Below are 18,534 nucleotides of genomic sequence, written 5' to 3'. Positions count from 1 at the left end.
CCGGCGGCCCGCTTGCGGCAGGTCTTCCAGTCTTCTTCCGACGGCAGCGCGTCTGCGGCAGGTCTTCCAGTCTTCACCCTGGAGTTCGCGAGCCAAAAAGTTTGGAGACCACTGGTGTAGACAGTGTTACGTTGAGAGGTATGGTATACTGTAGACAGTGCTATGTTGAGAAGTGGGCTTCTTCACAGCTACTTCCTCTCATGGAGGTGGATTAACTATGTGATGGGGAAAAAATCTCCCATTGGCATAGCAGTGTCTTCACTGAAGTGCTACAGCGGCACCACTTCAGCGTTTTACGTTTAGACCTACCCAAAGGCTGCTTGAGTTTCTTGAGGAAATGGTTTCTTCAGCATGAGTCTAATACCTGTTCATTAGTGGAACGCCAAAACTTTGTCCTCTCTTAAGGGAGGCACTGATAGTCTCTACCAATGAGAGAAGGGGGGTGAAGTAATATCTTCTATTGGACCAACTTTTATCAGTGAGAGAGACAATCTTTCAAGCTTACACAGAGCTCTTCTTCAGGTGCATACACTTTGTCTACACCATGCAGCTTTTAGCGACATGGCTGTGCTGCTACAGCCGTGCTGCTAAAAGGCGTGCAACGTAGCTGCTGTTTGTCAGCAGGAGAGAGCTCTCCCGCTGACAAAAAACTTCCACCCCACACGAGCGGCAGCAGCTTTGTTGGGAGGAGAGACCTCCTGCCAACAAAGCGCCGTTCACACTGGCGCTTTTTGTCGGTAAAACTTTTGTCGTTCGGAGGTGGGGGGTGTTTTTGTTTTTGTTTTTTTTAACATCCCTGAATGACAAAAAAGTTTTGCTAATAAAGTTCCAGTGTAGACAAAGCAATAGTCAGAAAGTCATAGCTAAATACAAAGTGGAAAGGTTGTTTAGCATAAGTAGTTAAAGCATATTTCAAGGAACCATTCAAAGCGAAATGACCAGTTAACAATTCACCCTAAATGGTGTTTTGAAATATGTGTTAACTACATGTGCTAAACAAATCTGTTCTACCTTGTATTTAGCTGTGGCACTCTGACTACATTTCCCAGACCCAGAGGAAGAACTCTGCGTAAACTCGAAAGCTTCTCTCTCACTGACAGAAGTTAGTGCAATAAAAGATATCATCTCATCCACCCTGACCCTCTAAAATCCTGAGATCAACACAGCTAGAACACCACTGCATAGTCTCTGTCAAGAACAAATCCCATGTCTCTCCACTAAGCTTCAACAATAAGGAGGTCATGACCAACTCACGGATTGCAAACCAAAGCCCAATAATCTCCAAAGTCTGGGCGAGTAAAATGGGTTGAAACATTAACAGAATAGACAATTTGTTTAAAAAGACACCAGGTAAATGCATAACATTCAAATCTGATGGCAATCTTTCAAAAGTAAACAAGGCAACATTTGTGGTGGTGAGGGGAATATCGTCACATTTATGACTTACTGAGGCTGTAAATTTGAAAATGTACAAATTTTACCAAATATTCTATATTGACTTGGTTTTATTTTTAGAACATGCGTCTACATCAGACAGTTCCAGTTTTTGGCTTTGTACAGATTAGTTCATCTGTCCTTTCCCATTTTTAATTCCCAATTACCATGCTTTTAAAAAATATCTCCTTATAATTACTACCTGCCTGGGAATATATGTTCTTGCTATTTGTCCTTCATTTACTCAGCCAGGCATTGTTCTAGTTTGTTTTTGGGACCAAGGATGGAAATCCAAGAAGTTGAAAGCCAGAATGAAGCATGAATGTGAGGAACAATAACCAAGCTGCGAAGAGGAGAAGCCTGAACAAGGAGAAACAGAAGACTAAACAGTGAAATATCATTATTCCAATTTTCAGAGTAACAGCCGTGTTAGTCTGTATTCGCAAAAAGAAAAGGAGTACTTGTGGCACCTTAGAGACTAACCAATTTATTTGAGCATAAGCTTTCGTGAGCTACAGCTCACTTCATCGGATGCTACACTTTCCACAGTATGCATCCGATGAAGTGAGCTGTAGCTCACGAAAGCTTATGCTCAAATAAATTGGTTAGTCTCTAAGGTGCCACAAGTACTCCTTTTCATTATTCCAATTGTTCCCAACAGATATAAATAAAAAGTGAGGAAAATGCACAATTAGCTGCTAACACACACACACACACCCAAAATAATGTGAACAGCCAAATATTTTTGCTCTAATGCATTCTTTGAATAAAACAAGAAAAGGAGTACTTGTGGCACCTTAGAGACTAACAAATTTATTTGAGCACAAGCTTTTGTGAGCTACAGCTCACTTCATCAGATGCATGCAGTGGAAAATACAGTTGGGAGATTTTATATACACAGAGAACATGAAATGATGTTACCATACACACTGTAACAAGAGGGATCAGGTAAGGTGAGCTATTACCAGCAGGAGAGCCAGGGTGGGGGTGGGGGGGGAACGATTTTTGTAGTGATAATCAAGGTGGGCCATTTCCAGCAGTTGACAGAACGTCTGAGGAACAGTGGGGGGGAGGAAATAAACATGGGGAAATAGTTTTACTTTGTGTAATGACACATCCACTCCCAGTCTTTATTCAAGCCTAAGTTAATTGTATCCAGTTTGCAAATTAATTCCAAGTCAGCAGTCTCTCATTGGAGTCTGTTTTTGAAGTTTTTTGTTGAAGAATTGCCACTTTTAGGTCTGTAATCGAGTGACCAAAGAGACTGAAGTGTTCTTCGACTGGTTTTTGAATGTTATAATTCTTGACGTCTGATTTGTGTCCATTTATTCTTTTACGTAGAGACTGTCCAGTTTGGCCAATGTACATGGCAGAGGGGCATTGCTGGCACATGATGGCATAGATCATATTGGTGGATGTGCAGGTGATCGAGCCTCTGATAGTGTGGCTGATGTGATTAGGCCCTATGATGGTGTCCCCTGAATAGATATGTGGACACAGTTGGCAACGGGCTTTGTTGCAAGGATAGGTTCCTGGGTTAGTGGTTCTGTTGTGTGGTGTGTGGTTGCTGGTGAGTATTTGCTTCAGGTTGGGGGGCTGTCTGTAAGCAAGGACTGGCCTGTCTCCCAAGATCTGTGAGAGTGATTGTCCGTCCTTCAGGATAGGTTGTAGATCCTTGATGATGTGCTGGAGAGGTTTTAGTTGGGGGCTGAAGGTGATGGCTAGTGCATTCTGTTATTTTCTTTGTTGGGCCTGTCCTGTAGTAGGTGACTTCTGGGTACTCTTCCGGCTCTGTCAATCTGTTTCTTCACTTCAGCAGGTGGGTATTGTAGTTGTAAGAACGCTTGATAGAGATGTTGTAGGTGTTTGTCTCTGTCTGAGGGGTTGGAGCAAATGTGGTTGTATCGTAGAGCTTGGCTGTAGACAATGGATCATCTGGTGTGGTCTGGATGAAAGCTGGAGGCATGTAGGTTTGTTAGTCTCTAAGGTGCCATAAGTACTCCTTTTCTTTTTGCAGATACAGACGAACACGGCTGCTACTCTGAAACCTTGACTAAAACACCAGTTCATGTGGCATCTGATGCTTCACAGAAATATGAAGATATCTCATAATGTCACTAATCAATTATACAATATTGTGCACAATAAATGGAACAAGAGGTGAAAAATCCATCCCAATCTCTGAAGGGAATTAGCTTACACCTTGAAGCACAATATCTGACTACTCTTATCTCAGTTTGCAGATGAAAAAACAGCATCTCATGCAGCAGCTAAATTGCCATACAATTGCTTCTTCTGGTGCGCAATTATGCTTCAAAATCTAAGATTTCATGAAAAAAAACCTCTAGATCTTATGATTGCTTTCAAAATGTGAAACAAATGTAAATCTGTGATGTTTCCCTGAGAGCTTGGCTACACTTGCGAGTTAGAGCGCATTAAAGGAGCCCCGGACGCATTAGCTCACTACCCATCCACACTGGCAAGGCACGTGGAGCGCTCTGACTCCGTGGCTAGAGCACTCCTGGTACTCCACCTCGGTGAGTGGAATAACGTTTGCTGCGCCCCCACTGGAGACGCACTGGTCTGTTAGTGCACTCTGATCGGCCTCCAGAAGTGTCCCACAATGCCTGTTCTAGCCACTCTGGTCATCACTTTAAACTCTACTGCCCTGCCCTCAGGTGACCAACCATCAGACCCACTCTTTGAATTCTCCGGGTGGGTCTCATAAAAATCCCCTTCCTGTTTGCTCAGCCAGGCGTGGAGTGCTCTCAGCGAATCTTTCCAGGTGACCATGCCTCCACGCACCAGGCGATCCCCAGGATGGAGCAATGGCAAGATGCTGGATCTCATCAGCGTTTGAGGGGAGGAAGCTGTCTAGTCCCAGCTGTGCTCCAGCCATAGGAATTACAATACCTGTGGGCAGATATCAAGGGACATGATGAAAAGGGGCCACGACCGGGATGCACTGCAGTGCAGGATCAAAGTGAAGGAGCTGCAGAATGCCTACCGCAAAACCTGCAAGGCAAACAGCTGCTCCAGTCCTGCCCCTGTGACCTGCCGTTTTTACGAAGAGCTGGATGCGATACCTGGGGGGGCGACCCCACCTCCATTCCGAAGACCACCATGGACACTTCAGAGCTCAGTGCGACAAGGCAGGAGGAGCAGCAGCAAAGTGGGAGCGAGGGTGATGAGGCGGAGGAGGACACCCTAGATGCATGCAGCCAGGAGGAAGGTAGCCAGTCGCAGCAGCCAGTACTTGGAGAAGGACAAACACCAGAGGAGGTTCCGGTAAGTGGCTTTTATTTTGGGAAGGAAGTTATTCGGTGCAGGTTAGGGCTTCATGCAAGCCTAGATGTGGAATAGGGCATTGATTTGCTCTTGCACATCGCTGTAATCAGCCTCAGTGATCTCTTCAAAGGTCTCATCCAGAACTTGGGTAATGTGCTTGCGCAGGTTTCTCGGGAGAGCCACTGTGGTCCTTGTCCCAGTCAGGCTAACTTGTCTGTGCCACTGTGCCGTGAGGGGCGGGGGGACCATTGCTGCACATAGGCAAGCTGCATATGGGCCAGGGCGGAAGCCGCATTGCAGTAGAAGACCCTCCCTTGCTTCCCAGGTCACCCTCAGCAGCGAGATACCTTCCAGGATGAACTCCTGTGGAAAATGTGGGGACAGCGTTCAGTATAGGGACCCCCTGCCGCTGTTGGCTCTTCCCAAGGCACAGAAACCCAGAGAACAGTACAGCCATGAAACAATCAGTCACGCTTGACCCTGTGCTTACTCACCGTTTTGGGGCTCCCGTGGGTTATGTGCGCTCGCTTTGGGACGGGCAAATTATGCTATTGTGTAGACTGTGCTGGCCCTTAAGTATGGGGGAATCATTGCTCTGTCTGGTGTGAACAATGCTGCCTCTGTTCAGTGTTGCATTTTGCCTTTACAGATACAACTTTGAGATCTCAGCCGTCCGTGTTAGCACCGGCCGAAAGACTCCAAAGAATCAGGAAGAGGCCATGTAAAAGCAAGGAAGACATGTTGCATGAAGTAATGCAGCATTCAAGTAATGAAAATCGAAAAGTGCAGGAGTGGCGGGATAGGGAAAGGAGGATCCGCCAGCAGAATGAGGAGCGCCGGCACAAAAGCGCGGTGCTCCAGCAGCAAAGCACGGATCGGCTGATCAGCATAATGGAGCGCCAAGCGGACTCTATCCAGGCACTCGTAGCCATGCAGGTGAAGCACTACCGCGCCCACCCCCTACCCCCCGCGCAGCCCTTGTCCCAAAACTCTTTCCCTTGTGCCCCCATGTCACCTTCAACCCACTTTCCCCAACATCTGGGTTCTTACGGCCACCAGCTGCCTCCAACACCTGTAGCTTCACCACCCAGCCCTGAAAACTACGACCCTTACCCACTGCTCTCAACCCCCATCATCGTGCAGTTTCGCCATCCTAAAGTGCAGCACTCTTTGCACAGCACTCCAGACAGGAAGGCTGAGTATGATAACAGGACATACGCGAATCTGTGATTGTACCGTTCCCAACTCCACTCCCTTGCCCTTTCTGTTTCCCAAGCAGTTGTGCTTCTTTTCAATAAATGGATTTTTTGGCTTTGAAAACATTCCTTATTATTGCATAAAGTAAAAGATACCTTAGCCCAGGAAAGAAACAGATGCAACCTGAAGAAGTGTTTTTTTACCCACCAAAGCTTATTTTTTTATTTTTTACCCACAAAAGATTTTAAAGTTACCTCTATTCCCAACAAAAACGGGAAAGAGCACAACATCCTTTCCCCAGTAACAAAATCCTCAAATGCCTCTTGGCTGCTATAAACAGAATGCCTTTCTATGTTAACAAAATAACTGTTCTCCATCTGAATCTCAAAACCTTCCCCTCTTTTGTAACAATTATGCACTGTGGTACAAAAATCTGCAACAGATTAAAGATGAAATATTTGGGGTTAATGTAAAATAGAATTAAATATAAAAAACGAAGGGATATTTTCCTAATTGTACTGGAGCAAAGAGCAGCCAAGGAAGACAGTTTGCAGGGGTCAGTGTCCCATAATCTAGGTGTACAGTGTGGCATAAGATACAGGACCAGACTATGAATACTACTGTGTGTCATAAAAATTATCGAGTCCTTCTAAAATTCAGCCATAGTCTTTTTTTAGGAGTGAGTTTTACAAACAACTTCTGCACTAATTTCATAGAATAACCCATTGATCTTTTATTATAGAACAGTTTTAAAAAAAAGGGAAGAATCAGTTTTCCCTTTATCTTTCATAATTCTGTAAACATCTGTCAATACTTCTTAACTCACTTCCTTGCTAGACTGACTAAACTATTAATATACTTAGCACTCGCGTTTTGGGGCACTCCACTATGAAGCCCTCTTTAATCCAAGGAGCAATCACAATATGATTTTGTTTCCTAACACTTGGGCGAGATCCAAAACCTATTTAAATTAAGTGTACAATTCCCATTGATTTTAATGAACTTTGGATCAGATAAATTCAGAAGTTTTCCCCCCAAAACCCACTGTTATTTTCCTTTTTCCATTTTTCATAAGGGGACCTTATCAAAATCTTTACCAAAATCTAAGTTATGTCCACAGATCACTACTGTCAAACATTGTTTAAAAAAAAAAAAAAAAAAGACTCCAAAAAGGTTAGAAATATTTTATATCCTTACCGTGAATCTGTGCTGATTTGACTACTCCCTCCCATACCCTTCCCAAAGATATTTACCTAAGTGGTGTAGTGTATCATTAGATTCAGTTTTCCCGAGATCAGTATGACTCATTTTATCTAATTCCCAGGATAACCCATGGCACTTCACACAAAAATACAGAAATGAGATTAAGGATGTCCCAGTCTTTAAGAATACACCCTTTTAAAGAATTCAGCCTTGTGTTACATCTTGCAGAATCACTATTATGAGATCAAACTTAATTGTACAGCAATCAGAGTTATCAATGAAGTATATACAGTGACCTTCTACATTAGCCCTTGTCTATTTTCCTTTTCTTCTTAATGCTTCCTATGGTGTACTGGTGCAGAAAGAACTCTATATTAGTTTATTTGATCCCCTAATTTAAGAAAAATCCAGTTTTGTCATGGAGAACCCTGCTCTTTTACAAGCTTTATCTTCCCCTCCTACAACCTATTTCTCCCTCCTACAACTAACTCACCACAGAAAATAAAGTGCAGAGAAACAAACTAGTTATCATTATAACAAGTAATAAATGATTGCTTCTTATAGGATGTTAATATCTTTTGTAGTATTTCTGAAGACCATGTAAAACTTTGGCTAATGCAAAATGTGTCAGCTCACTCGCAAGGGTGTATTGCACAAAGAGCACATTACTGTGATGTGCACGGCCTACAGTTTATTTCTGGGCACAACTCAATGTGTTGGTTTTAATGTACAAACTCCTAAGTGATTTGGGACGTAGCTTCTTGAAAGACTGCCTCTTTCTCTCTTTATGCCAGTAGCAGGAATCAGCTGAAGTGCTTGAACTCAGTCCCCTGGTTTAAACAGGAGGCTGCTGGCAACACTCTGAGGGGCCCTCCACTATGGAACTCATTTTGCCCCTTAGTCTGACAGAGTCCAAGACTTCAGACTTTCAAAGACACTGAAAGTCCTGTTTTCTTAGATGTCAGAGAACAGTTAGAGTATTAAGTGTGATTCTGTTTGTTTTCGTTTAATCCTCCATGATTAAACTTGTGAGGAATAATCTCTTAATAATCTTTGCATTTCTAATTTACATATGCCTAGAGTAACCATTAGGTGAATCTTTCAAAAGTCAATTAAATACACAAATTAAGATATGCTACACTGCGTACATACAGATCCAATATAAAAATTTAAGAATATTTACTTATATATTCTAATTAGCCTTGAATTGGTTTGGTTTTGAAGTAGTTTTTGTGCAGGTGGTCCCAAACATTTACATTTTGTTTTATACAATCTGCAGTCATAGCATACATATGCTTATGTTTATCTACAGAACCTATAAAACAGCCTTTAAAAGAAATCTGATATTAAGACCATTTTTAAAAGTGCTTTTATATTCTGAAAAACAACCAACACCTTTGCAGACACTGTATGATCAAAGTAATTGGAGAAACTGCCTTCCCCAGGCCTCAATATTCTCTTGCAATGTCTTTACAGAGTCCTAAAGTTTGTTATTGTTTTGAAGCTGAACTTTTTCCAGTTCACCAAAGCAGCTTTCTAAATAGGTATGGCAATTTCAAATAGAAAAATGGCACAGATTCTCTTCAAGCTCAACTTTCTTCCTTAAGCTTGCAACTCATTCAGAACAGTCAATTTCCTCAAAGCTTCTGAAGTTGCATTGCTTGTTTTCTATATGAATTAGTTGATATAAAGGAATTTAGATGCAATACATAAGGGTTAAAGCTAAGCCTATTACAACAATGTACCAACAGCTGTATATTCTGTTGCAATAACTCCAATTTGCAAAACTACTTTATACATTTACTTATTAATACACTGGCTACTAGTAACACATTCAAACTACTGAAACAATTTCACCATTATATAAAGCCACATAAGTAACCAGCAAAAAAGTTTTAAAAGCAAGCATATCTATTTAATAGCTTGACTTACTGTTCAACATGCCCTGCCCCCTGCTCTCCTCCAAACCAACTTCCGGGGAAACAAACCCACCTCACTATAGAAGTTTATCAGTAACAGGATAATCTAGGTATAGTGCAGATTGAAACTTTGGAAAAAAAAATATTTTTGAAAGAAAAAAGTTTTCTAAGGGTTATTAATTTTGCATCCTGCAAATCATCAAGTACATTTTTCAGCAGTACACAAATATGTCAGTAATAATTCTCAACTAAACAATTAAGTAACAGTAATTCTAACCCAAAGGAGTTTTAAAGTTATCAGCATTTTCTTCATCCATATATAGAAAACAATACTTAAAAGTAAAGAAGGATTAAAAAATGGGCAACACACATAAGGAAATATGACAAGTCACAAGCTCTAAACCCTGTATTTCCCTCATACACACCCCGAATCACTTACAAATATCCTATGATGTCATGCAACATGTACTGGCTTCTGGCTAAACTGGTTTACCTGCTGCAGTTTGGATGCACTACATAGATTTACTTTGTGATAAGTTTTCTGTAGCTATGAAACTGATTTAGTGAAGCCAGACTCAAAGACTATCTCAGTTTCAAATATATACAAGGTTACAGTGCTTTTACACAGATGATTTCAGTTATGTTAGGATAGTTCCCTAGTAATGATAGGGAGTAGATTTTATTCCTATTCTGGATACGGTGGATCCACACACACTTAACTGGGAAGAGGGGATGAAAAAGGTAAATCTGAGTTTTTGAAAATGTCCTCCTTCACCCTTTAAAATTAAGCTGTTCACTTCTCTTAGTCTTTCATCTGCCTCCCCAGATTTTGCACATTTTATTTCGCATCCCACAATGTCTTAGTTTTTTCCCTTTTTCCTTCCCTGGAGGATTCCTGAATCCAACTCTATCCCATTTTACTGCCCAGATGTTGAGGTCGTATATCCATCCTCTGGGAAAAGACCTTGGATATACTTCCCTCAGCTAGCACGAAGTGGTCATCTGAGAGTGATACAACACACATACTCCTTTCCCGGAGTCAAGTAGGTTGCCTCAAGAAGGGCCCTAAACGTTGTTGTTGAGGGGGAACAATAGACTAAGCTGTGTTCTTTACCGGATACACTGCCATTAAGCCTCCAGACTAATTTCACTTTATAGTCTGCTCCCTTCCATCATGTATATCCCATCTTATTCAACCATCACCCATCTCAGAGAAAATGTGAAAAGGGAGGGGCGGGAGGAGGAGAACACCACTTGGATATGTAAGATACCCATGTTCACAAGCTAAATTTAATGTCCATAAACTCAGAGACGTAGATCAAGCTTATAACCTGAGTTTATCACTACCAAGCTGGGAGTAGTACAAGAGATGGGGGGGGGGACACAAAAAGAGGGGAGTCTTGAACGGGCTCTTTTAAATTAAAGGGCAGAGCTGACGAGCCTCAGAAACAGTTCCATTCAGTTCTCTTCATCCATAAAAATAAGGTTATTATGTAGGATTCCAAAAGAAATTATTCTTTGGCTTCAACAGAGACAAGGACCACCACACAGACAAAAAAAGAATTCCATGACATTTTCACTATCATCTGTATTTCACAAAGTATATTTTCTGATGCGGAATGAACACCATATTAAGTATCTATGTAGATATTATATTGTGAGGAGTTGAGAACACTCATGAGGTCAAAAAAGTTAAAGGGAGGTAAATATTAGAAAAATAGGTAAAAAATAAAATGTGATATAACTTTGAAAAAAGCAAGCTAAACCATGAGAAAAAACATAAGAAACACAGTTTATAAAACAAACCTAAGAAATACTGCAGAAATCAAGGTATGATAGTTACCAGAAAGTTAGACATGAACTTGCAATGGGATAATACTGCAAAAAGTGCAATTTTAGGTTTCACATGCAGATGCAACTTTTCACAGTAAATTTTTCCCTCCCTGCTCTTTCTTAATGACTCTCATGTGAACTCACATGGAATACTAGATTCAGTTTTGGGCACTTCAAAACAGACAGATATGAAAAAGTTCTGAGAAAAGCAACAAAAAATGACCAGAAAGTTAGAGAAATTGACATATTAGGAAAAATTAAAAGTGGAATTGACTAAACAGAATTAAGGAGGGTACCATAATTGAGATAAATGTACTTTCTATGACATGCAGGAGTATAACTAAGGGTAATGGGCAGAAATTAATAAAAGGAAATGTAAACTACATCAGGAACACCTTCTAGATCAATTAGGCTGTGAAATAGTCTCTTAAGGGAAGTGGTAAAAGCACTGTATGGATTATATATAAGCATCAAGTGCTTTGAATATGCCTAGATCCTAATACAATTTACCTTGGAAGCAAGTTATATAGGAGTCACATCAGGACCCCAGATTTTCCTTTGTTATATGATTGTACAAAACTTTCCTAGAATTTAGTACAGCAAGTCTCCTTTGGAGTGCAACTGAAAAGCACCGTTTTTTTTAAATGACAAGCCAAGCTCCATATACTACACAAACACTATTTGCTGACTTTACAATAAGTACACAGAAAAGGTCAGCATTTACTGAACAGCATTATTTTTACCTTTCCATATAAATCCTATATTTAAAATGTAAACTCAGCAAGGAACTATATTCTATCACAATAAATAGGGTTAAAAATGTCAACCACCATATGTGTCAAGAACGCGTATAATGAAGCCAACTCATAATACTACATTATTCTGTTCAATATAACACAGCAAATAGGGTAGATTGCATAGCGTACGGCCCCATAAATACCTACTCCTTTTCAAAGCCTGTTGCTGCCACTTCCATACCTGCTGACTAAATTACACCTCTTTCCTATCTAAAATGTAAAGAAGTCTTTTCTTAGTATTTCTTTTTACAATCTGATCTTCCTGGATGTCTACCGTTTCTGATATTTACACTTTATGGGCTACACGACGTTCAAGGAAGAGAACAGAGTCAACTGGATCACAAAAGCAAAAGAAACAGGGACAGGTATCCACAAAGTGTCACATTCAAACTGGCAGAACTTAATTCCACTGATTCAATAGTTTTGTTTGTAATTCTGCTCATTTGAAACTGTCCAGTGTAGCTGCACAGCAAATAAGTGAGTAGGCTTCACAAAATTCAAAAGTCAAGATGTGCATTCAGTTTTCCATCATGCATTCTTCACATACCTCCTAAATCTAATCTGATCTCTCAATGGAGAATGGCATTTAACATGCATAAAACAGTGTCAGATTTGAGAGCTATGTTTTATTAAATAATTTATCAGTTTCCAAAGACAATTTATCTCTTCTCAGGAAAGTATCTACATCCATACATTAGAAAGTTGAACACAGTTCTCTACAGTAAAATAAGGGAACACATATAAGCAAATACATGTCTTTCAGCAGAAAGGGAACAAGAGTCTAGATTAAATGATCTAGTGCACCTAAACTAATTTCTCATGAAAATCAAACACTCCAAAAAGGTATAGAATCTAAACTCTGTTAAGCTTTCCATTAGTGCAAACAAATTCTCAAACAGATTAATATGTCCATATGATCATTTTGAACCATTAGTGTGAATTTTATCAGCCTATGAGGGCTTGAATAGATTTCTGGAATGGAGCATTGAGATTTCAAAATTGGGATACATCCATACAATTTTTAAGTGGGAATGCTTAATGTAAAATTGTTGGGATCACCAAGAGGCTTAGGCTTACCTGTAAAGAGTTGTATTCTCTCTGCTTATAGAACTCAACTCTGCAACACCATTAACATTCACTGACTTTAATGGGATTTGAAAGTGCTCAGCACCCCACAGAGTGCCCAGTGCATTACAGGATCAAGCCCATAAAAATCTGAGAACCATTAAACACTGTCAATACTCTAAAAGACTAGAAATAAATATTGAAAGCAAGGCAGATAGCTGGAGGCCATGGCACATTCTGCTGGAAAACTCATTATACACAAGACATTATGTTTATGCATACATATAAATAGGTGTGAACAGATATTTTTTTAAACCAATTCACCTCATACATGTGTCTCTTGAGGTTACAATGAAAAAATCTAATCCATATATGGCAATTTGGGGACAGGTTTTGGGGTTCTTTTTAAACAATGCCAGTCACTGAAATAGCACACATGTGCTTCATCTATCATATTGTGCACTAAAGTCTTAGGTTTTAAAAAAGAGGGGTTTCACGGAATGCCCTTCTCATCATTAAATATAGTGAGTAGTGACTACGACCAACTTTCAGTAAAATGGCTTTATTAATCATAGTACAAACCCATGATTGGTTGTAGAAGATTCTAAATTTGCTACAATTGTTGCATATTTCATAACTAAATTGGCCTTTGATGGTGATTGTTCTTGTTGATTTGAATACCTGCATTCATAATGATTGACACCTTTTAATACTGAGGTGAATTCATATTTTTGATCAGCAAGACAAAAATCCATTAATATAAACAATACAAATAGTGGAGGGTAGTTACAGCTGGAATTCATTATTTGTTTCCGATAAAGTATTTACACACTTTCTACAGTAGAAACAAGTCAAATTAAAAGCTTCATACCTTAGATAAAAAAAAAAAAACCACGATTAATAAAAAGTACAACTGACTTTATCCCAAACAAGACCATTGGAGGGTACTGGTCTGGGGTTAAGAACAAGACTGGAAACGTAGTAACCTCCCCCTCCAAAACACTCTCCTGGGCAATAGCATGACGGTGCAGGATCAGGGTCCCAGGAATACGTAAGAGCTACACAATGCCACAGAACCCCGTGCTAGGCCCCGTCCGATGCATTTTCTGTAAATAAACCTCAGATCAGTGCCCCAATTAAAAATGGCGAGCATCTCGCGTGGCAGGCTGTGTGCAGATACAATGGAAGGGCTGCAAGGCAAAACCCTGCCGCGCGGCTCTCAGAGTCAACAACACAGAAGAGGGGGCGGGCCAGGCGGCTGCAGAAATACAGGGGCCGGATCCACTCGGGGGAAAACAGAGCTGGGAGAGGCATTACTAAGGTCTACCCTGAGAAAGCAACCCGTAAAACCATCCATCGCTAGGCCCCCTGACCCACCGTTCATCGCTCACCTACTGGGAAAATAATCAACCGAGAGAAAAACAAACCTTCCCACCACCCGCCCCTATGCCTGCTCCAGCAGCACATTCAGGAGTCACAGCTGCAACGCTACTAGGAACCCCTCCCTCGCCTACCCATACCCTTGAATCAGCATCACCCCCCCCTTAAAAATAATCCTTCTCCTAATCCTAGGAGGAAAGCTTCCACTTTAGGGTCACGCACCTTGGGAGCACAGCCCCCTTTCCAGCCGAATCCCCAGCCCCTCCTTTACCTACAGCGAACCCCACTGTCTACACTGGATGAGTCCTAACTCAGCCGAGGTTTTACTGGCGAGCCCACCTCCCCTACTGACTGGGCCCTTGGACCGCCACACGCTCCCATCCACACAGGGTGAGAGTGCTAAACATCCCTCCTCACCAAAAAGACATCCTCCCACCATTAAACCCCATTTCCAGAGCACAGACCAGCCCGAGTGTCACGGCAGCCCACCAAAGCAAACCCTGCACTACAGCCAGGAAAACCCTGCCCTCCGAAGAATGCACCCCCTTTTCGAGAGGCCCCGGGCCCCACCCTCAGCCATACGTCAGCTATGAACCCCAATCTCTCCTCCCTGAATTAAGATATTCGTTTAAGGGTCGCACCCTAAAATCTGACCCCTCTGGTGTATCTCAGCCCCAGGCACACAGACGCTGGAGGCTCTTCAGCCATACTTTCCAAACCCTAAACTTTCCCCCATTCTCCCTTTCACTCGAGAAGTGCAGGTAACACCCCCACCCCGCCCCGGGGGGCATTTCCAGGTCTCTCCCCGGCCCGAGGCCAGGCCATCAGCACTGCTCCATTCCCCGCGGCGGCTCCGGGAAGAGGGGTGGGTTGTGGGGAAGAAGAGGGGACCGAAGACGGGTAAGGGGGCGTGTTAGGTAGGGAAGAAGCCTGGAGCAGATTCCTGGGAACCAGAGAGTTTGGAGCTGGGGCGCGGGGGGCAGTGAGTAAAGGGAATGGGGGGCGAGCCAGGGTCTCCGGGCGCCTTCAGGGGAGCAGGGGCCGCCTGCGTCGCCTGCTCCAGCCGCTCTTTACCTTCCATCTCCATGTCCTCGGGCTCGCTCAGCTGCTGCTCCCCGGGCTTCTGGTGCTGCTGCTGGTGGTGGTTCATGTCGGGCTGGGGCTGTGGCTCCGCGGCGGCGGCCTGGGCCTTTCCTGCAGGGGGCTGCAGGCCTGTGTTGGGAGGGCAGGGGGCGGAGGGGCGGCAGGGCCTGGGCAGCGGCGGGGCCTGGGCACCAGCCTCGGGGGGCTGCGGCTGGGCTCCGGCGGGCAGGGAGCGGGCGGCCGGAGGAGGCAGCGAGACGCGCACGTATTTGCTCGCTATTCGCCCAATCTCGGCGGCGGCACCCGGTCGGGGGAAGGGGGTGGGGAGGAGGGAACCGGCCGGGGGCGGCGGCTTCCTCGGGGGCCGGGAGATCCGGAGTTAGGGCCCGGCGCTTCCCCCTCCCCGGCCGGGTATCCCTGCTGCGGTGAGAGTCGGGGAGGCGCCGCGGGCCCCCGGCTCCCCAGGAGGCCGCTCGCTCGAGGCTGGGGCCCTGCTCCCGGCCTGCAGGCCTCCCTGCTGCCTGCGCCCGGCTCGCTGCTGCTGCTCAGCCGCTGCTGCCGCCGCCGCCTCTATGGGGAGCGTAGCAGGCGCCAGGGCTTCTCTCTGCCTCTCTCTGTCTCTCTCAAAATGGCGGCCGCGGTAGCGCCGTGAAATGTCACATCCGCATGGGGGGGCAGCGGCGCTCAGCCAGCCGGGGAGGGGGAACAGCGCCGGGCCGCCGCCGCCGCCACAGGAGGCTGGAGCGGAGAGGAGGGGAGGAGTTACAAGGGCTCCATCCGGATGGACGCGCTGCACCGCCCGCTTCCTTTGCCCGGGAGAGGCTGCTCTCAGCGGAGCCCTTTGCTAGGGACCTGTCTGCCGGTGAGAGGCCCCTCTCCTCCCAACAGCTACTGCCCTGCAGAGCCTGCCGCCCGCAGGAGCGGCCCCTGCGCCTCCATCAGCCTGCTGGCCTCTGCCCGGGACCCTTCTCCCAGCCCGGGCCTGCCTTGGGAGAGACCCCGCTTCCGCCCAGAGCCTCTGCGAAGGCGTCCCCCTTGCCTTGTAGGAGACCAGTAGCTTGTGCCAGGGGTCCCGCCACACGAAGGAAGGCCGCTCCTTGACAGGACCTCATCTGGGATTGCCCTGGGGATACGCGGCTCCGTCCAGCGCCTCTGCAAGGAGCCCCTCTGCTCCACGGGCCTTGTCAGAGAGACCACCTCCCTGGCAGACAGGGCCCTCACTCTGGCATGGGGGGGGGGACAGGGCCCAACCCAAAAAAGCTGCTCTATTAGATAGGAACAAATCTGGCTCTCCTCCCCCCTTTTGACTTTACCTTCTAGAGAGAGAGAGATTGCTGAGCAATTGTCCACCTCTCCTGCCAAGCCCAAGCCAGCCCAGCTCTGGGGTACGGTGAAATAAGGCGGTAGTTCATTGTCTACATAACTCTGGAAATGTCCGTGTGTTTTCCAAGTGTTCAAAAACATCCATAAGAGGCTGGTAAAAGGGGGTATGACTAGGAGTAACTGGTGGTATTAAAGAGGCAAAGCTTCGGGATGGTGAGATGGGAGTTCTACAGTCTACCCTAAGGAAAGCACTTAAGCCACCTAAAGCTAGGTTTCCCAAAGAGCTAGAAAATCTACTGTAGGGAACAATCTAGTACTGGCAGGGTGTGGTCTGTTCCACTTCTAATATCTGTTGTTTATTGTTCCAATTTATAAAATTATAAGTGAATCTAAACTATCTTTTGGGGGCAAATCCAACTCCTTTATCTGTGCTGTGGAGGGCCCCTTCTCAGAAGAACTGGAGTTTGCTGGCTGTGAGTCGTGATTTGGATTTAGGAGACTGTGAGTTGTTGTCCACCCATGGAGCCCTGTCCTGTGCAGCAGCACTGCAGGGATAGGAAAAGGAAGGACGTGTGTGGGCTGGGTGTGAGAGGACCAGGAATGGGGCCAGAAGAACTGCTTTTATTCATATCCTTCCTTTCAGAGCAGAGAGGAGGTGCCTGAGGGCCCACAGAAACTACTCTAGCCATTGAGCTGTACTAGCCTCTGTGGAGCAGCTCAACAACCATAAAATAGCTTGGAATAAGCGAAGGGGTCCTCCCCACCCCCACCAAGCCCAGTACATCTACTTTTTTAAGTACATGAGAAACAGGAGGCCTGCCAAATAATCAGTGGGGCCACTGGATGATCAAGGTGCTAAAAGAGCTCTCAAGGAAGACAAGGCAGTTGCAGAGAAGCTAAATGAATTTTTTGTATTAGTCTGCACTGCAGAGGATGTGAGGGAGATTCCCCACCTGAGCCATTCTTTTTAGGTGACATATCTCAGTTACTGTCCCAGATTGAGGTCTCCATAGAGGTGGTTTGGGGAAAAAATGATAAAGTAAACAGTAATACGTTACCAGGACCAGATGGTATTCATCCAAGAGCTCTGAAGGAACTCCGATATGAAATTGCAAAACTACTAAATGTGGCATGTAACTTATCTCTTAAATCAGCATCTGTATCTGATGACTGGAGGGTAGCTAATGTATTGATGATTTTTAAAAGACTCCAGAGGTGGTCAGAGCAATTACAGGCCAATAAGCCTACCTTCAGTATCAGGAAAATTGGTTGAAAACATAGGAAAGAACAGAATTATCAGACATATAGATGAATATGATATGTTGGGAAGAGTCAACTCAACATTTGTAAAGGGAAATCATGCCTCACTAATTTATTACAATTCTTTGAGAGTCAGCAAGCATGTAGACAAGGGTGATCTAGTTGATTTAGTATACGTGGACTTACAGAAAGCCTTTGTCATGGTCCTACACCAAGGGCTCTTAAGCAAAGTAAGTCATGGGATAAGAGGGAAGATCCTCTCATGGATCAGTAACTGGTTAAAAGATAGGAGACAAAGGGTAGGAATAAATGGTTAGTTGTCACCATGGAGAAAATGGTGTTCCCATAAGGGGGAGTTCCCATAAGGATCTGTACTAGGACCAGTGCTGTTCAACATATTCATAAATGATCTGGAAAAGGAGGTGAACAGTGAGGTGGCAAAATTTGAAGATGATGGAAAATTACTCAAAATAGTTAAGTCCAAAGCTGATTGCGAAAAGTTATAAAGAGATGTCGCTGATTGGGCAACAAAATGACAGATGAAATACAATGTTGATAAATGCAAAGGAATGCACATTGGAAAACTTAATCCCAACTATGCACACAAAATGATGGGGTCTAACTTTTCTGTTATCGCTCAAGAAACAGATTTTGGAGCTGTGGATAATTCTCTGAAAACATTCACTCAGTGTGCAGCAATAGTTTAAAAAAAAAAAAAAAAGCTAACCAAATGTTGGGAATCATTAGAAAAG

General features: G+C 44.0%; 1 protein-coding gene and 1 long non-coding RNA gene across 6 annotated transcripts in view; one reads left to right on the top strand and one right to left on the bottom strand.

Annotated features, from left to right (window-relative positions):
- The window catches only part of USP7 (ubiquitin specific peptidase 7), a 193,585-nt gene that overhangs the window by 84,675 nt on the left and 90,376 nt on the right, over window positions 1–18,534 (bottom strand). The window contains exon 1 of one of the 3 annotated variants that reach the window (XM_037910410.2): window positions 15,191–15,318. The exons of the other annotated variants lie outside the window; for them this stretch is intronic. Within the exon in view, the coding sequence (XP_037766338.1) occupies window positions 15,191–15,266 (76 nt within the window). The 5' untranslated portion in view covers window positions 15,267–15,318. Of the gene's footprint in view, window positions 1–15,190; window positions 15,319–18,534 lie in introns of those variants that run through there. 3 annotated transcript variants of the gene reach the window in all.
- The window catches only part of LOC114020730, a 29,436-nt gene continuing 26,831 nt past the window's right edge, over window positions 15,930–18,534 (top strand). For all 3 annotated transcript variants that reach the window (XR_003565497.3, XR_006284494.1, XR_006284493.1), the window contains exon 1: window positions 15,930–16,061. This is a non-coding gene — a long non-coding RNA (uncharacterized LOC114020730). The remainder of the gene's footprint in view (window positions 16,062–18,534) is intronic.

The sequence above is a fragment of the Chelonia mydas genome, chromosome 10, assembly GCF_015237465.2.
Source record: "Chelonia mydas isolate rCheMyd1 chromosome 10, rCheMyd1.pri.v2, whole genome shotgun sequence".
NCBI classification, from domain to species: Eukaryota; Metazoa; Chordata; order Testudines; family Cheloniidae; genus Chelonia; species Chelonia mydas.
Note: the sequence above shows the minus strand (reverse complement) of the source record. Positions and strands in the feature narration are given on the sequence as shown.